Here is a 26,318-nt window from a genome sequence, read left to right as displayed (position 1 = left end):
AATAATACTAAAATCTTCTGTCTTTGTAAAAGAATAAATTCTGACAAAAAGTGCTCGTTTAAATTTAATGATCATCTGTATGACTAAGTGGTAAAAAGTGTTTATGACCAAAAAAGGGTTACATGCTTAGTCTATTTTTCTGACAGGATACTCTAGATTTACATGATCTCTATTTCATATCTCCGTTTTTAGATTCTTCGACAGATTTTATGATAGAAAACCAAGATTAACAAATTTCCGGCATGTTAATGAAGAAATCTGCAGCTACCCTCAATATTATTTCAATAATCAGTATCGTTTCTCTTACAATTTATTTTTTTCTCAATAATTTAACAAGAAATAACAATACACACTTGGTTTTACGTATAAAAGCTAAGTGTCGAACTTAATCAACTTTACTTACTTAGCAAATGAATATTTTTGTGGTTGCGAGTTCTGAATGCTGAAGTTTTAGATTTCTCTATAAATGATATCATTGCACTTACAATGTTGTTCCAGCCTATCGCATAAATCATAGAAAATCCAAAAAAAAAAAATAATATAAAGAAAATTCATGTCATGAAGTTCAAAAAATACCGTGTAACATTAAAATTTGTTATGCATAATACATTTTAGCTATTATTGATTTTTTTTTAATTTTCGAGAAATTGAATGGTGAGTCCGATAGAGAAATTTTTAAAAATCCTAGTGCCTCATAGAAGTAATTTCCCTCGTCTCCCATACTTCCAAATATATGCATATGACATAAACTTTTATGCATTACACAAGTGGCCAATAATATCTATAGAGTAAAAAATTAGAAATTTAATTTTTTTATATGATAGTTATATTTCAGATTTGCGAGCGTAACTTTTTTCTCCATGGCATACTTGTTTTAAGAGCAAATGATCAAAATCGTCCTTCAATTATTGAAGGAGCTGATATCTTTTGAAAATTGAATTGAAAGGGTATTCAATTTTCAAATTTCCTCTCAATTTTGGAAACATATCAACTCTATGAATTAACAATTATGTGCCTTCACAGTTTATCAGTCATATAAGGTGCTTATAAAGAAAAAAGTTACGCTCGCAAAATATGTTTTTATATAGATTTCACATAAAATAATTATGTAATTTCTAAAAAGAATATTTTTGTTCTTGAATATTAAAGTGTATTGTAGTTTAAAAAGTTTTAAATATGTTGCTAAAATTTCAGGTTTATAGCTCATGTCTAGCATGACTTCTTCGTATGCGCAAAAAATCTGACACGTAAGGAAAAAAAAAAAAAAAAAAAAAAAGGAAGTGGGGCTTCCAGGCACTTCGTGCCCTCTAGCCCTGAAGATGTTTAGTATAAATGAAGTTTTTATTCGGAAAATTGTTAGTCTTCTGGTGTGAATTCGGAGGACTCTTCTTCTTCAACATCAAAGTCATCTGGTGTATCGAACTGAATGTATGAAAGCCAAATGTTGTATGTGTTTTCCAATTGGCTTTCAAACTTGAGATACATTCCATGCATGAGTGTTATTTCAGTTTCAACGTAGAGTTGCTGATGTGGCTTGAAGACATGCATGAGAATTGGTCCTCCAAATTCGTCCTTGAAAAACTTGCAGTAGCAAACATAAACTGAGATAGAGTCTCCTTCTTCAATGTCTTCTGCTTGGTTAACGAAATGAATAGCAATTTTGCGTACTTGAATTGTGTTGTTGTCTGAGTAAAATAATGGTTTGAACTTGGGGTTGAGTGAGCTAAGACATTGCCATTTTGCTGTTTCTTGTCCGTACTCACGTTCTTCTTCGTCATCCTGATATCCGTAACTCTTTGATTTGAATTCGACCCAAAGCTGTTCGACTTTTTTTGCAGCTTTGGGTGGAAGACTTTCAATAAGCTGACATATAGTTCTGTCAACCATTATCTTTGTTATTGTTGGAAAATAGTTGACAATTGTGTCACCTAATTCGAATGGGTCAGGTGTTTCTTTTTGTAGTTTGGTAAAGTCTGCAAGAACTTTGTTGAGTTGTTCACAATATTCTTTGTTAAAAGTTGCAGGAACTCTTTCTTCTGGCTTTGAATTGAAGTATTCTTCAGACAATCTGAGTAGTATTTTGCGTAGTTCAGCGTTGCTGTGGTTCTTTGTAATACGGAGCTCGTTTGGTATTGTTTTTGGTAGTGAAAGTGGCTTTGGATTGAGTGAATTGCAGGACAAATTTGAATTTGAATTGTCTGTTCTGCTTGGAGAATGTGTAGATGCGCAGTTTGATATTGAGGTTCTAAACCTGTGGGTGCTGAAAGTCTGCAAGCAATTTCTTCAGGTGAATTTGGAGCGAACACGCTAGCGAATGCCATTAGACAAAAATAAACTGTTTTTTTCAAATAAGAGTTTGAGATGAACCGTTTTCGTCAACGGAGACCCCCTCTATATTTTTTATTTTATTAATAGTTACCGTTGGAAAACCGTTCCATCTCAAATATTGAATGAACTATAAACGTTTTTTGTTTTCTATATATACTTTTTTGTCCAACGGTAAAACTTTTTACACAACGGTTTTGAGAGTCGTCGCTGTTGACTTTTTTGTAGAGCACTCAAAATAGTATAACTTTGTCCGGACAAGTAAGGGTCTATCGTCGCTACAGGAAAGTTAACGGGCGTTCCAAGGAAGTATCTTTGAGAAGACTTTCCCCCTTATAGAATGAGATATAAGACGGTTATTTACAAAACTGACAACACTTTCACCGAGTGTTAGTTTTTTTGTGCTGAACAAAAAGTGTCATATAAACATCTGTCAAAAACCGCTTTTTAACTTCACTTAAAATGCCACGTAAGCTACGTAAGAATATACGTAAGAGGAAGAGAGCATTGAAACATCCAATAGTAAAACTAACACCACAACAACAGTTGCAACAACAAATTATGAATGACCCCACTATGTTGCAACAAATGTCAAGCAACCCTATGCTTTTAAACCGAGTTATTGGTGCACAGAGTGGAGGTTTAAGAGCGGCACTTTTAGCGAAAATGGCAGGCTATGGTGGAGCCGCAGACGGAACAGCTTATAACCCTCAAAGTCAAATGAATTTGAGTTCACTCAAAAATCAAATAACAGATGTCAAAAAGTCAAACATAGACATACAGAAACAAATAAGTGAAAACGAAAAGAAACTAGAATATGACAGACACACAAAGAAACTCAATGAGTTAAACGTAGAGAAAAAGAAGAAAGAAGAACAACTGAAAGAACTAAGTACAGAGGAATATGCGAAAAAAGTGTCAGAAAAAGCAGCAGAAGTAGCAAAAATGGAACAAGATGTTATAAATTTGAAAAACCATACTACTCAATATAAAGTACTGAAAGATGAAGAAATAAAACAAAAAGCCCCGAAGACATATATGGATAGCGATGAGTATAAAAAAGAAGTTGAAGCAAATGTAAAGGCAGAAAAACTTTTACAGTTGCAAAACCAAACCGTACAGTATGAAAACTTAGCACAAGAAAGTAAAAATAACGACGCAGCCATGCAAAAGGCAATGAAAAGCGCAGAATATATAAAAGCTAATAATGACTGGTTAGATGCCCAAGCCAACGCCAAAGCAGCCCAACTTATAGGGTCAATAAGGACAAAAATACAAGCGGATGAAGACAGTTCAAATGAAGCTTTAATGAATGCTGACTTTAAGAACGCCTTCGAAGCTCTTCATAGTAAGGTGAAACTAGTGAACGACTTCTCATCTGGAAAGAAACTGAAGTCTGAAGGTTTCGACAACGAGTTAAGAGAAGTAGCACAAAATATGACGAAAATAACAGATGCAGCAACGAGACAGGCAGTTCAAAGTGCCTATGACGCCGTTAGAGCAACTGTTGTGGAAAGTCAAGAAAAAGAGTTACAACAGACCAAAACAGACCTAGTAAATGCTTTCTTAAAAACGAAAAGTCAGGTAGGACATTATGCTGCAGATGGAACATATGTGCCAGCTGGTGGAACTTATATACCAGCTGGTGGAACTTATATACTAGCTAGTGGAACTTATATGCCACCAAACCCTCCAAGAGAAGCACCTGCACCAGGACTACCTAACACATTTACATCGTCACATGGACACAGACACAGGCATGCACCAAAACCAACACAACAACCAACAGTTCAAAATCCAGCACCACAACCAACAGTTCAAAACACTGCACCACAACCAACAGTTCAAAACACTGCACCACAACAACCACAAACAGAGCAAGGACATAAAAGAAGTAGAGAACAAGGAAACCAAGAATTCTTAAAAATGCTTAAGGAAAATTATGGTTACCCAGATACTCTTGACTTTAGTGACAGATATAAAGAAGCTATTAGAAAGTTCAAGGAAGGAAATACTGACCCGAACCTATTTAGCTTTATGGTTCAGCACCAAATGGGATATAATTTCAAACCTGGAAAATACAAACTCGCTAAGGGATATGATTTAATAGCATATCATCCAAATGACATGGATGAATTTACTCCGAGATATTTGGTGTCAGAGATAAATGATAATTCAACTATCTTCATGAAACGCGTAAAAAATAGAGACGGAACGAAAGAAGAAAGGGTTATGAATGCGGATGGCTTAAATAGGGAACTTGTTAAAAACGGTCTCGGAATATATGAAATGCCAGCAGATGAGGTACAAGAAACTCCACAGGAAGAAGTTCAGATACAACCAGACATGGAAGAAATAGTTCAGCAACAACAGCTAGAAGAGCCTGAAGGAAACGAACACGTCCCTCCTTTGGAAACTAACTTCACAGAACTAGATGAAGATTTGGAACAGCCGAAAAATCTTGACCCTCAACAAGTGTATGCGGAGAATATGGAATCTTTCCAAGAGTCTAAGAAAAATTCGGCTGACATAGTAGAAGAATATCGAAAAATGTTCGCCGACATACAAAAGACTCCAACATCAGATGAAAATATTCAGCATAGAATGGAAGTACTGAAAGAAAATGTACGCAAATACAACAATCCTTTTTACTTACGACCATATAACGTTCAATCTTTGGATGAACTCGGTGAAAATAAAAGGTTAAATTTCAACAAAACATATAGAAATGAAACATTGTTTAAAGTTCATTCAGAACCTAGCCAATATGGAAACAAACCTACTTTTGTTTCTGCAGACTATGGAACTACAATGAGATGGGGTCATAAAGCTAATCCGGATAGGTGGTTCATAAACTTACAACCACAATTCCAAGAAGTTGTAGACGCAATGGAAGTGAATGGTGAACCAGATATAGCTGGTATTTTCAGCGCGGCTTTAATGCCATTGAAAGATATGAAACATGCAGATATTTTGGACCAGTATGAAATGAACATGGCTGATGGAAATATAACACCTGACGTTCTAGAACATTTATCTCAAAGAACTACACAGAACCATAGAGATGGTATATTTGGTGAAGAGTTTAGAAAGAAAGTTAGGGAGAGAGAAGGAAGAGAACCTATTGTACATGACCTTGCAAACGAAAGTTTGCAAAATGTCATAAAAACTTACTTTGCAGACAATGAACTGAGAAGGGATGAATATTTAAGAAAACTCAAATGGACAGTACCAAATGAAATGTTAGTATTGAAAAACATGTTCCATGACAAAATAAAACCAACTACAGAAATAAATGACGCAAGACTGAAACGTTGGGTAAAAGCTTTCCCATTCACAAAAGATATTATTGGTAACATGGAAAGAAAACCAGAATGGCTACAAAAACATATATTTGGAAACGAGCTTATTCCATATGGACAAGCTCTGTTTGAAGAGCTTGAACCGGAAACTCAGGAAAGAGTCATGCAAACAATACGCGAAGACTCAAATACAAACTATGACAAAATCTTTCTAGGATATTGGTTACCTGAGATGGGCGACCAGAGCCCAAAGGCAAAAAGGACACGTGAAATTTACAACATACTAGGTGAACATGAGGCAAAGATGCAACAACTTGAAGCAGAGGGCAAGTTACCAAAAGCGACACCAAAGAAGAAGAGTAGAACAAAGTGAAAGTAGTGAAGAAGTTACTTCATCTAGTGAAAGTAGTGGCAATGAAGGAAAAAGAAGAGTTAAAAACTCAGTCAGGAAGAAAGTAAAGCTTGGTACGAAACAATTATGACAAATAAATCAACTATTCTATATTTTTACCCATATGAAATGTACGCCGCTCAGAATATAACGCCAACAGTTTTGGATGCCATGAACGGAAATGTTTCCGAATGGTATAACGAATGCGACAATGCCATTAGAAGGTCAGAAATAGTTCCTGGAACTTACGAATATACAACTGCTGTTTCTTATGGAAACGTAGGTGAGTTTGGAGAAGGTTCTTCAACAACAGTAGATATTGCTTGTGACAGGTTTCATATTATTTCTATTGACAACTCATTCTTATACGTGGAACAAGACATTGAAATAAAACCTTCTGCCAAGTTGTCTGACAAGAAAGGTTGCAATGGAATTTTCTATGTCGGATACCAATATGCTCCAGAAGTTTTCATGGGATATAAGATATATTCTAACTCTGACTTAGTTCAAACAGTAACATGGGCAAACTATGAATGGTTCGCTTTGAGAAACTCAGTACAACCACAAGCTAGAGAACAAACAGACCAGTATGCAAATATTGAAAAAATAAGAAGACTTGATCCTAACGTTCCAGGAGTTTATGTTAACCTTTCTGGACAAACTGCAGCAGCAGTAACCAAAGTAAAACTGAAACTTAGAGTTCCTTTGTCATCTTTCCTCATCTTCAGGTTTTTAAGATACTTGCCAAACTGGGCAGGAAAAATTTCTATTGAACTTACTCCAAGCAAAAATAACTTAGTCATTGCACCAACACAAGACCCATTCAGCATTACTGTAGCTGGAACTGGTGGAGCCAAGTTCTGTGACTTTTGCAAAGACAAAGTTGACTTAGACTTTGGTTTCTCAAACTTCAACAATGAAGTAAACTATTATTTCAATGCTGCTGGAACTGCTTGGGACCCAGTTAAGTTTACATGCGAAAAGTTTGAATGCAAGAGAATAGAAAGCAGACTTGCAGTCTATATGTTGGACCCAGATATTTCAAATGCTTTAGCTGCCAAATATATTGCAGTTCCACTTATGTTCCCTATACACCAAATATCTGTCAAAGACTTTGCAGGTGAAGTTGGAAACCAAAGTGCTGACCCAGGTGCAAGAACAGATATTGCTTTAACAACTGCAATGAAACATGCAGATACTATGTTTGTACTGTTCAGACGAACTATAAATGACTATTCTTGTTTCTACAACCCCGGTATTAAATATCATATAAACATAGATGGCAAATATTATCCAAGAGAAGAATATTCTACAGTTGAGGATATGAGGTCATACAACTTGACATTAGATGCTATGAACTTTAACAACAACTTCACAACAACCATAAACCCTGAAATGCAAAGTTCTATTATGCCATATGTGAAAGTATGGACTCATACAGGAGGTCAAAAAACTCAATATACAAATGGAGACCGTTCAAACTTTTGGCTTGGCATTCCATTTGCTGACTCAGAAGACTTTATGGGTGGTATTTCAACTGTTGGTACTGTACAAATACAATATACTGGTGACAGAGACGGTCCAGATGAACTGAGAGCAAAGAAGTTTACAAAACCAATAGCACTTTTCACGGAAGATGCTCTTTTGAAGATTCGTTCGATGAAACCTGCTGGGGCTCCTCAGATTGGCATAACGACAGCTTCCATCGAGCAGATTTTGGCAGCAGGTCAGTAAGTTGTTCTTGAACTGACTTCTCTCCATCGTAAATAGTTATGACACCTGTTTTGACATAATATTGTATTATAAACTTACCTTTAGAAATATCTGTAAGTTTTGTTGTTATATTTTTGTCTGCTTCAAGAACTTTCACCATTTCAGTTATACCAACTTTCTTTGCTTTATGGAAATATTTTGGTTCAGCAAAGACTGCTATTCTATAACATTTACCATTGTTTGTATAAAGAACTATTCTGTCAATGTATTTGTATTGTTTGTGTGTGTAAACTTTGTTCTGCTTCAATTCGAAGAGATACTCGAATACGTCCATCTTTTTATTCTAAGTAAAATGTCATTTCCGAAAAATAGAAGCGTAAGTGTTTCAAAAGGTTTAATGGCGGTGGCAGATGTGAAGTTAAATTCACCAACTCAAACAAACAGTCAAAGTGTTGTTGTCAATGTCAAAGACAGAGATGTTGAAGTGGGGAAACCATACGAGGACGAAGATGGTATAACAATTGTTCCTGTAAAAGAACAACCAACATATCCTGAAGTTAGCAGAGACTTAAGTTCTGTTGCAGATATTCGAAACGACTACCAACAACTGAAAGACAAACTTCAAACTCAGGAGAAGATTTGTCAAGCTTTAAGTATAATGTTAAACTTGGTCGAACACAACCCTGTAAAAGTGAACTCATATGTCATTGCACCTCATGAAGTTTTGAAAGAACTATTGAAACTTTTGACAGAGGCAGACGATATAAACATCAAAGAAATAGAACCCGACATTAGTTGCTGTGGTGTTTCATATAATGTCATTGACAAGATATACGTTATGAAAGGAGGTGAAACGTTGAACTTAAAGTATAGTTTCCCAGACGTCATAAAAATATTTGACGACCACAACATTTCATTAAAATTTATTTGCTAAGTAAAAATGTCAAAACTTCTTGAAAGATGTTTGAAGAAAAATAATATAGACTTTATTTCATGTAAAGGACTTTACACACTTTTGAACGATATGAAAGACCCTGTTTTGTTTGTTCGTGTAGACAAAGGAAAGTTCTATGTCTTTACAAAATATTTGAACTTCTTAGACAGAGAACTTCAAGAAACGCCATGTGAAAGTTTAGATGAAGTTCTTCTCCACTTTCAGAAAAACTTTTAAATATATATAAATGGCAGAAGATATAATGGTTTATACTATTACGACTAAAAACCCTGAGTCATATAATTCTATAACAACAAACTTACAAAGTCCTCAAGGACGATATTGTAAACTAACTTTAAACACAATGACGACTAAAGCCTGTTTTGCTCTTTTGACACCAGAAGACTTTATTGTTGTGAATGGTAAAAAATACTCCTTTGAAGATACTTACTCAGATATACCACCAACAGGTTTTGTTGACTTATTTAATACTTTAAGACGGTGTAACATGTGCTGCAACTAGAGCAGGTTTCATTATGTTTGGATGTCCGACTGAGTTTACTATAAAACGATATGAGCTATAATACAAAACTTATATCTGGTTTTTACTACCAACAGTTTCCTATAACAGGAAAAGGTGTCATACAAGGAATGTCTATTCCATTGACATTAAGCACACCTCTTATATATTGTTTCAAACTTAGGTTCAAAGTGTTATTCGAATGTCGACAGAAACTATTATGACCAAAAGATACTTATGCGTATAAACAATACTTTCTCTGCTGGTTTGCCTATTGTTCATTCGAATGCAGAATTTTCAACCTTAGTGAACTCAAACACTTTGGCAAGTATAACGTTGACATTAGTTGACGCAAACTTTGTTCCTGTAAAACTTTTATGTCCTATGTATTTGTCAATGACGGCGCAGAAAGTTTCGAATTGGAAGATGCAACTGGTGAAAGTATTGTATTACAAGAACAACTTCAACAACAAATAGCTCAAGAACAACAAATGCAACAAATGCAACAACAAAGTCAAGAATAAAAAAAAATATTTTTTTTATTTTTATAAAAATGTACAGAATAGATGTTTTCAGATTTTTATGACTTCCAAGCATTCAGAAATATGTGTCCATTTCGAGACTATAACAAAGCAGTCGAGAATTTGAAACGTTTAGTCATTTATGTGACTCTGCCCCAGAATGTTATGTTATGAAAGAATGGGATGTAGTCTTTAACAAACCTAAAGCGACAATAGTTTCAGAACAAGAATGTAGACAGAAACTTAAGAAAATAAAAGTCGTACAAGTTGGCATGAAGATGTTAGATGCTTGGGATATCTTATTGTCAAAAGTTAGAAGATTTTTCAGTTCGAGGTATAAAGTTCTATACACCTTCTCCAAACTTCTATTCTATCTTCACTGGATATAAATATGAACAAGTAGAATGGAAAGAAAATATTATAGAAGCTTGGTTAGACCATGTCAAAGAAATTATATGCAATGGAAACGAAAGAGTCTATGAGTATATCTTATGTTGGTTTGCAAACATCTTACAACATCCAAGTGCTAAAAATGAAACTGCTCTCATTATAATTGGAAAACAAGGAACTGGTAAGAACACATTCTTTACAGATATTTTGTGCAAACTGTTAGAAGGTTATTCGAACCCGAATATGACAAACTTAGAAAACATCTGTGGCAAGTTTAACTCCTCAATAGAGAATATGAAACTTATAGTATGTAACGAACTTCAAAGTATAGATACAACAAAAGTTTTGAACTCAGATGCTTTGAAGAGTCTTATAACAGACAAAGTTGGAGTTGTTGAAAGAAAATATAAAGACCAAAGAGTTTGTGAAAATGTTTGCAAACTTCATTATGGTTTCAAACAATGCTGTTCCGATGAAGTTAGAAAGTTCTGACAGAAGATATGTAGTTGTCAGAACGTCAGAAGCTCATATGCAAGATACAGAATATTTTGACGACTTAGCAGAAACTTTGACATCTGACTTTTACAACCACTTGTTCTCATATTTTATGACATTAGATATTTCAAAGTTCAATCCAAGACAAATTCCACATACCGAAGAGAGACAAACATTGTTAGAAGCAAACAAGAGTGTATATGAACTGTTCATAGATGAAACTGACTTTGAGTGTTTAGATGAAAGGTCATTGTACGATTCGTATAAACAATATTGTCAAGAATATGGTTATATGACAGCGTCTAAACGAACATTCTTGGCAAATGTCAAAAGTCTTTTAGATGTCAGAATGGTGTATATACAAAGAAAAATTTTTATGAGTAAATTTTAAAAAAAATATTTTTTTATCCGATAGAAAAGATGGCAAAATTCATCTCAGTAAACAAGTACATGTCAGGACTTAAAGAAGAATTAGACCCATTCACATATTTGAATGTTTACTTCTACCATTTTGAAAAGTCTTCATTCAGCAAAGTTTTGGAACATCGAACCAGTTAAGTTTGCTATTGTGACTAAAAATGGTGCGAAATTTGAAGACTTAGACATAGAAGGTTTGTTAGCAGTCAAAGAAATTTTGACAGAAAGTTTTCAAACCTTAAAGAAGGCAAAGCATACAAACTTGTTATACCTTATAACAAGAGACAGATGACTCTGATATGTATGAGTCAGAAGGTTGAAGTTCAAGGTAAATTGGGTAAAAAGTTTTAGAGTCTAAGCCAGTGTTCTCCTAAAGAGGAAGAGAACATTGACATTGACCCAGAATAGTTCTAAAAATAAAATTTTATTTTTACATGTCAATTTTCTTTTCTCTGGAACTGGTTCAGGTTCTTTTCTCTTCTTCTACTTTTTTCTCTTTCTTTTCTTTCTTCTTTCTGGTGGAGTATGTCAAATTTGCCGCAACCATATTATGTAAAAGTTCTTTGTCCTTTAATAGCTCATCTATTCTGTTTTTTATTTCATCTTCAAAACAGCGCATGTGTCTTCTTTGCATTCTAAGAAGTTTTGTTGGACTTCATCTCTCCAAGAGGCGTCATCCTCTGTCAAAAAGTCTGTCATTGACAAATTTAAAGACTTCTCTGCTTAATGTTTTATGGTTCTTGTATATTCCCAGAAACAACTTTAGAACAAATTCACCTTCTTGTTTACACTTGTAAGATTTTATGTGTCGACAGATGTTTTGCTGTCGAAAAGCTTGTCTCGAATATAGATAGCGAAATCGCTAGACATTTTCTAAAAGATAAAAATTTTAATTTTTCTAAAATATGTTAGAAAAAAAGTTTGCTTGACATTGACAAAAAATTTGAGAATGTTTTAACAAGAACAAGAGAAGTTAGAAAATGCTCAGATAAAACCCATACATGACAAGTTCTATTTTGCTCAGAATGGTTATAACAGGTCTAATTGCACCCCTTGGGTCGGGTAAGACTTTCACTTATCTTAAAATGGCTGCACACACAACAAGAACTAGATGAGAAGAACCCATTTTATGGAGTTAAGTTGTTATTTGTAGTACTTCTGGTCAATTTGACCAAACCGTCAATCTGTTCAAAGATATTATAAAGAAGTCTAAGTTAGTATGTATAAAAGGATACTGAGTTGTTAGATTGGATAAAGAAGTACCAAAGAAGAGTTTTGAAGTATAATGCTATAATGAGTAATAAATTCTAAGTTTAAAGACCCAAATGAGGAAATGCAGAGAATATTAGAGAAGAAACACTTCGAAACAAACAGAAAGAGATAGAATACATTTCGAAGAAATTGCAATCTACGATTGGAAGACATACCCTCATAGGTGTCTTCTTATCTTAGATGACTTTGCCTCTCATCCTTTGTTAAAGATAGAGAACAAGATATGTGTCGAATTTTAAGAAGCTATGACACATTTAACATCTATCAGTTGTCATTTGTGTACAGACAGCAAAAGTTTAAGTAAGGATGTAAAAGAATACTTACTGACATTACTTTTCCCGGATTGTCCGAAGACGATTTCATGGAACTTATGAAAGAGTCCATGGCAGGAAGTTTGACAGACATGAACTATGGGAGAAGTACAAAGTCATACAAGACCCTCATACTTCTTTCAGGAATTCATATCTAGCAAACAAAGTTCAAATTGTAAAAGTCAAGCTGAAAAATAAAAGAGTTCATTACTCTGCTTGTTTGAAGTTGTCAAAATACTCTGTTATTTTTTTTCCTTTACAGGCAAGTCTTCTTGAATGTAAGTATTGTGACTAAGCGTTCATATAATATAGTTTTTGAGGTAAGGTTATCTTACCGATATCTTGCACCTCTTTTCACCCAGTTTTTTATAAACGTTTTACATGTAAACGTTATTTTTTAATTTTGATGAAAACTCAAACGTTTGACACCTGCCCTAAAATTTTTTACTCAGATTTTGTGCTGAATTCAATAAAAATTATCTTTTAGGGTATGGTTAGATCTAACCCTAGTCTAACCTCATTTCTATACCCCATATTTTAACCGTTTTACATGGTAAAACGTTATGATCGTGAGATTCTACAGTTTTGTTAGCTTCTATTTTTCGCTGGGATATCAAAGTTTTAACATGCGAAGTTTCTTTATACTTCTTTTGACGTCAGATAATAGAAATCGTCACAGTTGGATAGTTTTTATTCAGAAATGCTAACCTGTCCATTTTATTTTTGCTGGTTTTTTAGCCTTCTTTCTTTAAGTCTGATAGTCGTTTTCTCATACGTGTCTATCTCTTTGACGCAGTGTTAATACTTTCCGTCATTGCTGCTTTACATTTTGAAATTTGCGGATTCATTTTTGCAGTATTTATTATCATTGACAATAAAAACAGCTAGAACAACCAAGGCGTCAATGGTTTTCTTTAACTCAAAGGCGCTGCTGTTTTATCTGTTCATCATACTTAACCTTTTATCTTTATCTCTTATCTTCCATACAATTTTGCAATAATGAAACAAAGTTGTTCGTATGTCTAAATCCCCCGAGTTTTATATATGTCCAGAGATGGTGCTTTATCAATGTCGCAATTTTGACCATAAACTTATGGTTGCAATGATATCTAGAAACTCTAATTTACCTTGTATGAACTTCTTTATTTCACTGAGTCAGTTTGGTTCACTGTCCTATTTCATCGATTCATGTAGTGAGTTTTTTTGTTGTGGATTTAGGCAATTTGGGTAAATGGTCAATTAATGTCCGCATGTCAAAAGATATTCTTCATTTCTTCATCCTGTGCGGACAGTCTAAATTACTTTTGTTAAAAGTTCTTGTTTATTCTGTTGTATTTCTGTTTCTCGAAAGTAAATGAAGAAGGAATTGAAGCTTTTATCTCTTACTACATAATGTTTGGATTCGATGACTAAACTAGTTTGGTGCTGTTGTATTCGATTGTTTGTGTGTCGATGTTAAATCTAGCTTTTATACAAAATAAAAAAATAAATCAAAAATAAAACTAAACTTTATTTTTCTGTCTTAAGGAAATTCATGAAATTCATTGAGGGTAGAAATCGGGTTAGAATCGGGTTAGATCTAACATCTACCTAAACTTATTTTTGTTAAAATTTCATTGACTGACTGACTGACGGCACAAAGTGGCTTATGAAACATTAATATATCAAATTCATGAAATCAAGACCTTTGGGTCTCGCCGCTTAGCGGCTGGGGAAGACTAATGGCCGTAGATATGGGTTAGATCAAACCATCTACCCTAAAAATTATTTTTGCTGAATCAGCACCAAATGAACGAGGTTGGATGTATGCTAAATACCTTTAATTCTTTATAACGCCTTAGTAGATCATTAAAATTGCTTGTTTTGAGGTTGAGGCCCTTTTGGTTTGACCGTAGGTCTTTCACCAAACTCAAGAATTTCCTGCATGAATTTGTATTTAAAAGCAAACAGTCCGAATTCCGGCGGTTTGCTATATTCTTCACAAATGCATTATAATACTCTTTCCCGGACTTATTTTTCCAAAACTTTTAAAGTCTTTCCTAAACTGCTGACACATCTTTGTTGCATTAATTAACCATCCTTGTCTTACGTCAAGATTCAATACCGTATAAGATCCCTTTTGGAATGTTTCGCCATTAGATTTTGTTCGTGAATGTTTTTGCTTCGCTTGACATTTCTTGTTTTACATACAAAAATAAAAAATAAAAAAATAAAGTTATTTATTTTTCTATCTAAGGAATTCATGAAATTCATGAGGGTAAAATGGTTAGATAGACCATCTACCTAAAAATTATTTTGGTCCTGGAACAACTTCTTCAATTTTGTTCACTTTTTCTGTCGGACCACAATGATAAAAAGCTACTGCTATAGCATACTTTTACTGACAGATAGCAGTATTTACTGACAGTAGCAGTTACTTTTTACTTGACAGGTGCAGTACTTTTACTGACAGTAGCAGTACTTTTATGACAGTAGCAGTACTTTATCGTCGAGAAACCTCTCAAAAGTTTCCTTTTTACTGACAGTAGCAGTACTTTTACTTTACGTAGCATACTTTACTGACAGTAGCAGTATTTATTCGAAAACCCTTCTCAAATTGTCCTTTTTACTGACAGTAAGCAGTACTTTTACTACAGTACAGTACTTTTATGCGTAGCAGTACGTTTTCGTCGAAACCCTCTCAAATTTTCCTTTTTACTGACGTAGCAGTATACTTTACTGACAGTAGCCATATTTACTGACAGTAACAGTAGCAGTAACTTTTATGACAGTGCAATGTCGACGTCGACTGACGACGAGGCCAATTACCTAATTGAAATTAAACGAGCTTGTTAAAGACTTCCTCAGGCAGAATGTAAAAGGCAAGCATGTTAACGGTTGCGATACGGAAGGGCTGCCTTGAATCTCGAGATATCACTGGAATTTTTTCCATTGAGTACAGATGGCATCCATTTCGACGAACATAAGCAAAGCAAAGAAAGGAAGATCTTTCTCAAGTTTCTTTTGCAAGAGCGCCATGGTAAACTTCCAAACAGGAGAGAACCCTTTTCCCAAGAATGAACCAACGATCTCAAGGGTCTCCTTCACTTCTTCTGGTCAGCCGTTCTACATAACCTCGAAGCGACATCAACCAGTTCAGTAAACATTTCATTTTAACTCACTTTTTTATGTTTTTTTGAAGTGTCAAAAATAATTGTTTTCTGAGGTTTTCTACGATGTTGAAAAAAATGTTATTTTCTAATATCTTCACATTCAATACTTTTTCAGCACTTTTCCGGTTATATTGAAAGACAATCGAGATAAAAGTCATAGTACAAGAATAATATTTGCACACCATTTGTTGTTGAACCAAACGTGAAAAGTCGAGAACTGTTTACTAAGGTGGTTTCGTAGAATTTAGAAGCAAAGTCATAAGGTCCTTACCAATAATAGAAACTATGTTGCTTAACTGAAACTTGCTGACACATAACATCTTGAGTGTCAAACACGTTTCTTATAACAGCAATCTGATGGTGGAAGTATTTAAATTTAAATGACCATCTGGGTGTAATGGGTTCGTTCTGTTGGGGTAACGAATAAATGTGCCCAAGAACGTTTGTCTACTTCCAAAATAAAAAATCTGATCTCTTGAGAGTTAATTTCAATCTTTTGAAATGAAACGGTGGAGTCATCTTGTCATATTCTAGTTTCAGTAGTATGTTTACCATTAGTAAGAGTCGTATTTTCTTGAAATTCCAATAATATTGTTCATTTGAGTTTGAAGTCCATCTAGAGTTTTTCAAAGAACTTTCGTCTGAAACGAACTGTTAAGATCCTGCATTCGTCAAATTGCTATTAGACCAGCAGACCTTCATACTGCCATGAATATACTGCGAACATAAATGCGTTAGTTCTATTTTGAAAACCAAACTCTTCTAAACCTATTGCCTTTGCATCTGAAGGACTTTGAACGCCAACGAATTGGATAGTCACCTGATTGCTCGGGATGAAAATTTCTTCACGAAATAGTCCTTACCAGCATTTGTAAGATATAGTCTAACGGTTTTGTATCTGCCTACTTTTGTTCTTTTGTTTTTCAACCTGAAGATTTAATATATGTAAAAATATATTGGGTTTTAAATGGTATGCCATATAGCTCTTGGAATTTTGTTAAAGAAGGTATTTGAACTATTTTTTTGCCATCTGTATCTCTAGTGTTTACATTAAGCATTTAGCCGCCTTAGTACTAATACTTTGTAAGTTCTATAGTTTACCGCGGTATAAAAGTAGAAAGAGTCTGTTCTTCGCTATTAGTATTAGTAAAACTCAAACGGATGCTTGCCATAGTCTGTAATTTCAATTGTTTCATCTTTAGTTCGTCGACAAATTCCGATACAATATCTCCAAATGTTGCCTTTGTTCTTATTTGTTTTCAGAACTTGAAGTGACCCACTGTACAGTGTTATCAGTCTATTGTCTTTCTGTATGATATGGTTATAGGGGGTCTACAAAAGGTAAAATTGTTAGTGATTCAGATAAAATTGGGTTCAAATGACAAATGTTTAAGATAGTTTTTCACCCATTCTTCATATAGCATTCGCATTTCGCTCCCATTCGCTTAAAACTCTTTGTCTTTTTGTTTCTGATTCAAATGACTCACAACAGTGAATTCATAATTTCTCATTCAAACAAAAGTTTCCAAGTCTTCTCAACATCAGCCTACATTTCAAATAATAAAAAAAATGTCACTTTTTTTTGGAAAAAACGTTCTTACTTCATGCAATGTTTAACTATTTCACCATCTTCTTTAACCACCCCATACTTACGCTTGGAGAGGACATGAACTTCGGAAATACCTTATGAGCTTAAAACAGCCCATCTTTTTCCCGACTAAACCATGTTTCAATGAGTTTCTATTAGCCTTCTTCGTTCGTCATGAGTGCGTCAATGTTCTCATTAGTTAAAACCTTCATTTGTTTGACTTCGGAGAAGAATTTGTTTGTAGTTGTCATACTGCTTTGCGAACTGAGGTAGACCAATGTTCGACATAGTTTTAATGTTGTTACTAAGCACTTTGACCTAGTGATTCTACTTCAAAACAAAAGGAGAAAACCTTTCAACAAGTTGTCGGCCTTCCTCTAATGTACTCTTCATCTCTTGAGGTTTCTTTAATGATACCCCATAGTCGGAATTCTGAAGCAATTTGCAGTGTCATTGCAAGTTTGGGGTTTGAAGCTTTCTAATATCATTACAGTTGTTGTGACTTTTCCAACTGTAATAGTTCTTCCCGGGAAACTCACCATCTTCGTTTGGAATTTCAGTCGGATATATTGGCAAAACCTCATGTATGCAGCGTTAGGTCGACATAGTATATCTTTTCATCTGAGTCGAACTTGTCGCAACCATGTCAGTTTGTGGAAATCGAAGTGGTCTCTTATTCTTCTGAGAACTTCTCCTGCCTGTTATCGCATAAACATGTCAAGAACCTGTTTATATTAAACCTTCTGACCTACTCAGATGCCTCAATACATTTGACGTCAATTGGATTGTCTTCAATGGAAGTTTGTTTAAGCATCTTGAAATTCTTGCACCTCATTGGAAGTTCTTCTGGTTAGGTTGGTATCGACATACCACGCCCTTGTGGAACTGTTTGTACTTCTTTTATGTACTAGACTTTGCTGGGAAACAAACTTTTGTTTGCTAACAATGAAAAGTTTGTTTTTCCGTCTTTTGGTACAAAAGTTTCTGTCAGCTTGGCATTGGAATTGGTTCCAGACAACCTTTCTCAAAGGAATGTTTACAGCTCTGACAATGGTTGCACTTACTTTTCCAAGGAATGGGTTTGAAAAGACCTTTCGTTCAACATGAAGTGGGTGTGACAATTACATCTTCAACCATGGCAAGTTTGAAGCCTCAACACCATAGTCGTCATGTGAGACCTTTCTCGAGTCGAATGTTGACCTCGGAATTGACATTTGCCAACGGCTGGAATTTTTGCCAATTTACGCTGAGAATGTACCTTTGTCTTTCCCACATGACTTCAAGATACTTCATCTTCTCATCGTGAAACAAGACCAGATTCCTGGAACATGTAAGATGCAAGCGTTCTTGACCAATGTGTTTCAATCTGAATTGTAAATTCCCATACCTTGTCAAGTCCTTGTCAGACTTATTTATGAGGGAAGTAGTCCAGCATGGTTTTGTCTGACTGCTTGAGGTTAGTTGGTACCATTCGACTTGACACGTGGGCAATTCCTTCAATTGCATTCAAATGTCTGCAGTCGGAGTCAACCATTTGTTCTCTCTTGTTAGTCTTGAAAGCGTCAAGAAGTTTTAGCGGCTGTTTGTTCATTGCCATGTGCACTAGTAAATGTGACCATCCAAATCTGTTTGGTCCAATCTGAGATTGTGTCCTTTTTATTTCCGTCTTGTATGGCCAGCAAGTACACCCATGAATCCTTCTTTTTCTTCCTTCGTTCAAGATTTACTGTAAAGGTCGACCGATTGTAATTTGAATTCTAACTTTCACGATACTTTTGCATATGCATATCTTGTTCTTTTCCATGGGAGCATGTGCGTCTTCACCTTTTCCTTTTTCCTTCTCAAAGGATGCAATTGTTCGTCATGTTTCCAGTTAAAATTCTGGCAAGCCGTCGTGTCCTTCAACTTGAGTTCACTACATCGAAGGCATGTCCATAGACGTTTCTCTTCATTAACCTCGCTAGTCTGTTTGGATATTGGCACGTGCTGTTTCCCAAATCTAATTCGTAGGGCAGACCGCCAGTTTGTCATAGACGTCATTATGGTCCTTCCTTTCTTAATTTAAACTCTTCTAACTCTCCAACCATATCTTTGTACATCTCGCTGTTATTACAGCAGACTTCTGCTCCATTCTATCATGGGGCATCCTTTATATAAAAAAATAAAAATATTTTTTGTTCTTTATTTACTATAACCAGGCTGCTCTCAAAGTCTTTACGCCAACCCATACCACATAATGAAGGTTGACTTGGGTTATAGTTTGGAAATTAAATACTTTGGTTTTGGTTTTATCTTCCAGTTTTGGTCTTTATCTTCTTCTATCGGTTTTAACGTCACTTTCGGTTCCTGCTGACTTACTTCACTTGCACGTAAACAGTTGTGTGTCTGTCAACATACCTTCAGTAAATATCTATGCCATTTTGTTTTGTTTTCCTTTCAACTTTTTGTGATTTAGTTGTAAGTTTAGGAATATTCGGACATCTAATCAATGAAGATGTTATAGTAATGAAACGTGTGGTCAGTGCAAAGTAAACTATTCCAATCTGTTGTCTCGAAGCTCCTTCAGACCTTCAAAATATACCTCTTATTTGTAGAGTGGCTGTTTCTTTCTTTTGAAAGATAACTGCCGTTCCATTTCTATGAAAGTGACTTTGTAGTTAGGGTGTATATTCCAGACTGCACTTCTATATTGAATTTTTCTCCTTCATCTGGAAGTTCTTTGAACAGGTTTTTGACAATGGTTCTGAACTTTTTTGTTGGTGTCAATCTACCGTTTTTCAACTTCTTCGGTCATTTCATCTCATAAAAAATTTAGTTTGGTTGTGTTTCAACTGGGTTGTTGTTGTGGAGGTGGGATGGTCCTTTATAGATTATCATTCAGTTACATTGTGAGCCTGACTTATATGGTATCGGTTTACTGCTGGAAGCCGGACAAATCCATCTTGAACTCATTTGTCTCAATGGCTGACATTGTTCATTTCATCCTAAGTTAAAAACCTTACATTTTCCAAGTTTGAGGTGGTTGCGGTTGGTTATTGCTTACCCATTGTTGTGCATGTTTTATCCTCTGTTAAAGAAATCTTATCACCTTGGTCCATATAGTGTCCTGCTTGGTTATATAGTCATTTGCTTTGTTATAATAGTTTCCTGCTTGTCCTTCCTACATTGTCCATGCCATTCTTGAACTTTTCCTCTTGTTTTCAGGATTTGGAATAAGATTTGTTTGCATCTCGTGCTACTCCCAACCTTTCTGTCCAGTTTTGTATAATAGGTTGTGCTTTCTCTTTAAGTATACCTAATGGTACTCAAAATCTTCCATCCACTCCAAATACACCTCTGGCTATTGTTCCCACTGCGGGCAAAAAATCTGGATGCAACTCCTGCTAATGCGCCAAATAAACCCACTTTCTTATGGGTTAAAAAAATGACGAATCCAAACAAGGAACCCGTATGTTTCTAGGCAAACAAAGAAAGCACTTCATGCATAAAAATCTTTAGTTCAACACCAAATTCTTGGTTTTATGGATATCTTGGAAAACATTCCGAGTATTAGAGAAGATGGACCACCATACTGGTTAATATTTGTTGGTCAAAAACACAAGATACTGTGAAGCCATACATTTACAGTCCAAAGCTATTTTAGATATCTTAGCAGCTTTGACAATACTTGTTGACAAATACCATCCAACAAAACTGACATCTGACTGTTGAAAGTTCTTGTTCAAATAAGATGATGTAAAAAACTATCTGCGTTCAAAAAATGTAAACCAATATTTCACTGTCGTACCAAAAACCATTCTGCTCTTGGTTTGTCAATTGACGGTTGTATAAAAAATGTTAAGAGACTTAAACCACCACAAGGTGGTGAAGCAAATGAAATGTCATATGACGACAAAGTATAGACACTTCTCCCAGGTAAAGATGAGAATAAGTTTTAAATATTTACAATAACCGTAAAACAAAAAGGTTTGGGAAACCACTCCCCCGAAGAAATGAAAAACAACCCTGACTTAGAGGACGACTATATGATTTAATAATTTTAGTCAAAAGAGACAAACAAGAAAGAATGCCGGGCTTTCAAACTTCAGAAAGGTGACAAAGTAAAAATAGAAATACCTAAAACCGCAGACCCATATGAAAATACTATTGACTATGACAACAATTGGAACTCGACAGGTACTCACATTCGTGTTTCGTAAAAATAGAAGGAAAGTATACAAGAGAATATTAGAGAGTTTTAGCAAACATGGCAAAAATGTACACACTGCAAGCAGAAGATAAAACTACTACTGTCAGACCTCGTTTCAAAAACTTTCAAAGTTCAAGGTGGTATACCTTCAAAGACAGTTCCTAACAAATAAGACAACTCCTGACGAATTGCTTAAAGAAGTTGAAATGACGACTAAGCAATTCAGTATACCATGCTGTAAACTGTCACTGTAAGGTGGCATGTATTCTTACTTTGTCCCGTTGTTTGCGTATATCCTGAAACGAAATGTGTATGGTTTCCTTCTCTCCCTGCGTGTTATTCCAGTGAACAATTTATAGCAAACTTACGTCGTCTTTAACATCATATCCTTTCACCTTTTGTCATTCCTGACCAATCCCAATATCTATGACTATGCCAACCTGCTTGAGATGTACTTAAATCATGATAATGACTGTGCTCAGGTAAATTTTACTGAAATCGTTTTACTTCCACCTGTTTCCTTTGAAAGTTTGCACAATACAAAAACCTGTCGACATTTGTTCCCATGCACCAACACAAACATTACTTGAGGACCTCTTGATCCATAGATGTATAAATGAACTATGGGTTCATTAATCAACATATGAGATATTATGGATTGTCTCTTTTGACTTAAAATAGTGCACTATTTCAGTTCTTCTGGTTTGTGTCAAGAATAATTTTTTATAATAATCTTATGTTTTCAGGTAGAAATCTTGACTATATATATTATTTCTGTCATCTGATAATAATATACTATTTCTCGTTTTTTTCTATTGCATTATATCTTTTATATTATAGTAATAACTCATATAGTGTTAGCTATGTTCATCTACATGTGGTGTTCTGTCGTCCATCTCCATAGTTCATGAATATCATGTGGGTGTCCGGAGCTGGGTTCAGGGCACGTCATATGCCTGTCCATTCTTCATAAATCTTAAATATTTCTTTTTCTCGTTCCATATATAGTTTAGTAGCGTTGTTAGTCTTCAATGAACTTTAACTTGAGTGCATACCATGCTCTTTTATATAGGTCTCTACCATACATTTCATTGTTATTTTTCTCGTAATGAAGTTTTATTGCCGTCTGTACCCATTTTTAAGGACTGTAGCCAACTGGCCTCATAAAAATATCTTATCTTTTCGGTTCTATTTGATCAGAATGATAGTCATGCCAACAAATTAGTTTATATTTTTGTTCCTATCAACAACCACTATTCGATATTATCTTATCTTGCATTGACATATCTGTCTTATAATCCTGCTTTTTCAAGTCTAACGTTATAAGTCTGTTTATTTCAGAATGTATGTGTATGTCCAACGGCACTTTTACTGTTTAAGGTTTCTTGTAAGTTTGTAATATTTGCAATGGTATGTGTATGTCCAACGGCACTTTTCCTGTTTAAGGTTTCTTGTAAGTTTGTAATATCAGATATAGAATGTGTATGAGTCTTATCTGCTTTGTCTCTATGTTTCTTCAAGACTTGGTTATTGGTTAATATAATGTATATGAGTCTTTTTAGAATATTCGTTTCAGCTCTTTGTCACTTCACTTGACATTTTATTGTCAACATATGTTTTGTCTGCTAGTTCAGGATGAGTATGTCTTTTGTTGCATAAGCATTGTTAGCTCTTTCTTCTTCTTTTGCTATTGCATCGTCTACATATTCTTTGTCAGCTTTGTTGTCAACATCTGCTTTCAAAAAGAAGTTCATTTATTAGGTTTCTCGTTTAAAGTTCCCTTTTTGTGGATTTATACAGACAGTATTGTTCTTATGTCTTGAAATAGAAACTCATCTGTTATAGGGTTTTAATGTCAGTTTTAAGTCACCCCCTTTCAATGACTCAGATATCTTAGAAAGTTTGAAAAGTTTGTTGTTTTTCTTAATTAGAGCTTGCATAATGAGTTGTCGGTTGTGTTGTTATTTCTCTCATAGACGCTGTTTCATTATGACATTTTTTTATTAAGATTAAAAATTTTCCAATAGAAAAAGAAAAATTCTAGAGTTGCTACAACTAAACCATTAGATGAACTTTTTACTAATGTCGGTCAAAAGTTTGAGACAGATACCGTAAAGCATGAAGGCTATCGTTTTGACTACCCATTAAGATGGTTAAGAGACCCATCTGTCACAAAAGCTATTGGCTTTCGAAGAATAAAGTTCATTTCAGAAGCCATACATGGTTTCCCATTTACGGTCGGTTTTGAAGTTCGATACTATAACAAAGAAAAAACGTATGTATGAGAAATTTGAACAAGGAAAACTTTTACAAGTTAATTTGCTTATATAAACTTAGAAATAACTCTTCAAGCTTTTCAAGAAAAAATAAACGATATCTATATTGAATATGCAAACCAGTATAACATTGACGAAGGAGAATACCATCTCGATATTATTTATGACAGGAAAAATGCAACTGTTAAATCAATAAAATAGAAGACCTTGAGAAAACGTTTATATTTCACACAAATATAACAACACTTGCATGGTATAGATTTATGAGGATGTTAAATCAGCCTGCAGCATATCCAGTACACCCGGACTATTATGAAGTCGAAAACCCTAATGGAACATATGAAAATGTTTTCGACCCAGATGCTATTATTGTTCATGCTTCATTTTCTGGCGCCCAAAACTCTTTTCTTATGCTTGGCAAATGACTTTTACGAAAAACCTACAAATTTATACGAACCACCAGGTTGAAGTATTTCAGACTTTCAAGTATTGTTTACTACAGATGGAAGAAAAAGAATAACTCCATTATACCATGCGTTTACTTAGAACTTAGTTTCACATACAACTACTATCGAACGATAAAAATATAACTTTTTAATATACCGGTTGTGGTTGCCAACTTGACTGTGGTGCAGGTTCAGGCTGTTGTATTTACAGGAGCTTGTTCTTCTGGTTCAGGGTCTTTAGGTATAATACCAACAAACTGACCTACTCTTTTACCAATATTTTTGACACCGTTCCATACTCCTCTTCCGACAGATTTTATTCCATTCCATATACCTCTTCCACATTTCGAAGAAGTTTCCTATCTTACTGAAGAAACCCATTACTACGTGTAAAATCTAATGTCCGCCTAGTCTTTTGCTTTCTGTCTGGAGTTCTATGACTATGTCATTCTTAACTGGTAGCCATACATTCTGTTTCTCCTCTGGTAGAAAACATTCTGGGTCAACTCCTGTGTTCGCGTCATCTGCATAAAGTTGTTTATATCCACTTCAGGTTTTGTATAAAACTCTTTCCATCTCATATTTGCATACCATGGTGGCAAACCTAACGCAGCGTCATTTGACATGGCAGTTTGCATTGTACATTGTTGGCACTTGACCATAGTTTGCCTATGCAGTTTTGTATTCTAACTTCATTTGGAATATTCTCTGGTTTGGTTGTCCAGGTTGCTGTGCATTCGCTAAGTTCTGTGCGTCCATTTAATATTAGATATAAAATATCTCTTACGAGTACATATACTGAACATTTGCAGGCATTGGTTCATCTTCATATTCTCTGTACCTTTTCTGCCACGTCAAATAAATAAATCACAAATGGAAAAAAACTAAACAAGTAGTCCTATTTCAAACCACATTTACTTACTAATAAATTTCTTTATTGTGACACTTTCTCCAGTTTATAGGACCTCTCTCATATTCTATCTTGTCATATATAAACTCATAGTCATGTATGTCCCTAACCATCTCATAACGGTTCCAAACCACTTTTATCGGATGTAAAGTAAAAGCATGGATGGTTATGTATAACGTCTAAAGTTTCTAAAGAGTCTCTCAAAGTCCAGTCTACTTGGTATTGAAAATCCCATGTGTATAGAACGGCGGGTCCACTATAAAGAAAACATTTTCCTTGTCGTTATATTTTTCATCACAACTCTGTCCAATGACATCTCACAAACTCTATACCCTCAATATATTTTCTATGTCCTCTTTGAAAACATTTGTTATAGTTAAGATATAAAACTTTTGACATAAGTGTTTCAATGTCATGAACTCTTATAGAACCACTATATAATAGTCTAGCAGAATATACTATCCCAGTCTATATATTCTGCTTTTTTCAAACCTCTCTCACAATATTTTTTATCTAATGGTATACGTTCCATCTTACCTTATAGGTATCTTTTCTTTTTAACTCTTTCAATATATTGTTTGTGTCTGAATATGTTTGAGACGGTCCATATAGTTGTCGAAGTCATTGCATATAATCTTTGAGTCAGGAAATACGGTATGACATAAATGGGATATATAGAAACTTCCACCGAACAAATCTACAAATGTTAGACCATTCGGTAGTTTCTTAAGTTCTCTCAATAGAATATCTTTACATTTACTCTTATTTCCAAAGAACGGTAACGGCGGTTTTGTAAAATTCATTTATATATAATAATAAAAATGTTTTTACCCGAAAAATGACAGAAAAGTGACAAAACATGAAAACATATATAATTTGTGAAAAGTGACACTATTAATATGATGTAAATAACAACGGTTTTGGTTTTGTAACCGGCTGGTCGGCTGGGGTTCGGTCCTCCTCTTGGGTCTTGGGCAAAATTTCTTATGGGCTAGAGGGCGCAACGCGCCTGGAAGCCCCACTCACCTGACCTAAATCAATTGCAGGAACACCAAAATCTATGACTTTTTATTGAAATGATATTGCAACAATGATATTTATTTAATAATTTCATTGCCACAATTAGAACATCTGAAAACTATTGCATTTCTTCAGGTTATATTTTC

The 26,318-nt window shown here is 34.7% G+C and overlaps 6 protein-coding genes and 2 pseudogenes across 8 annotated transcripts, besides 1 other annotated feature; 7 read left to right on the top strand and 1 right to left on the bottom strand.

Annotated features, from left to right (window-relative positions):
- Positions 1 to 1,356: 1,356 nt before the first annotated feature.
- Positions 1,357 to 2,154, bottom strand: TVAGG3_0862220 (uncharacterized protein; the record flags this gene model as incomplete). Its single annotated transcript, XM_001324531.2, has 1 exon — positions 1,357 to 2,154. A coding segment is annotated over one exon (798 nt), but the record flags the coding sequence as incomplete, so codon positions are not given.
- Positions 2,155 to 2,787: 633 nt separating this feature from the next.
- Positions 2,788 to 3,750, top strand: TVAGG3_0862210 (protein of unknown function, DUF4106 family; the record flags this gene model as incomplete). The annotated part of the gene is made up of 1 exon (XM_051249748.1): positions 2,788 to 3,750. A coding segment is annotated over one exon (963 nt), but the record flags the coding sequence as incomplete, so codon positions are not given.
- A 1,329-nt stretch (positions 3,751 to 5,079) lies between these two features.
- Positions 5,080 to 14,053: a mobile genetic element.
- Positions 5,683 to 6,000, top strand: TVAGG3_0862200 (protein of unknown function, DUF4106 family; the record flags this gene model as incomplete). Its single annotated transcript, XM_051249747.1, has 1 exon — positions 5,683 to 6,000. One exon carries the CDS (start codon positions 5,683 to 5,685, stop codon positions 5,998 to 6,000), a length of 318 nt encoding a protein of 105 aa, XP_051085222.1.
- Positions 6,148 to 7,220, top strand: TVAGG3_0862190 (protein of unknown function, DUF4106 family; the record flags this gene model as incomplete). Its single annotated transcript, XM_051249746.1, has 1 exon — positions 6,148 to 7,220. A coding segment is annotated over one exon (1,073 nt), but the record flags the coding sequence as incomplete, so codon positions are not given.
- TVAGG3_0862180 (protein of unknown function, DUF4106 family) lies at positions 7,342 to 7,752 on the top strand (the record flags this gene model as incomplete). Its single annotated transcript, XM_051249745.1, has 1 exon — positions 7,342 to 7,752. The coding sequence occupies one exon, from the start codon at positions 7,342 to 7,344 to the stop codon at positions 7,750 to 7,752; it is 411 nt and encodes a 136-aa protein (XP_051085220.1).
- TVAGG3_0862170 (protein of unknown function, DUF4106 family) lies at positions 8,129 to 8,665 on the top strand (the record flags this gene model as incomplete). The annotated part of the gene is made up of 1 exon (XM_051249744.1): positions 8,129 to 8,665. The coding sequence occupies one exon, from the start codon at positions 8,129 to 8,131 to the stop codon at positions 8,663 to 8,665; it is 537 nt and encodes a 178-aa protein (XP_051085219.1).
- On the top strand, positions 9,739 to 10,822 carry TVAGG3_0862160 (annotated as a pseudogene). Its single transcript has one exon. A coding segment is annotated over exon 1 (1,084 nt).
- A 9,485-nt stretch (positions 14,054 to 23,538) lies between the features above and the next one.
- On the top strand, positions 23,539 to 24,386 carry TVAGG3_0862140 (annotated as a pseudogene). Its single transcript has one exon. A coding segment is annotated over exon 1 (848 nt).
- The last annotated feature ends 1,932 nt before the right edge of the window (positions 24,387 to 26,318 follow it).

This window comes from Trichomonas vaginalis, chromosome VI, assembly GCF_026262505.1.
Source record: "Trichomonas vaginalis G3 chromosome VI, whole genome shotgun sequence".
Taxonomy (NCBI): domain Eukaryota; phylum Parabasalia; order Trichomonadida; family Trichomonadidae; genus Trichomonas; species Trichomonas vaginalis.
Note: the sequence above shows the minus strand (reverse complement) of the source record. Positions and strands in the feature narration are given on the sequence as shown.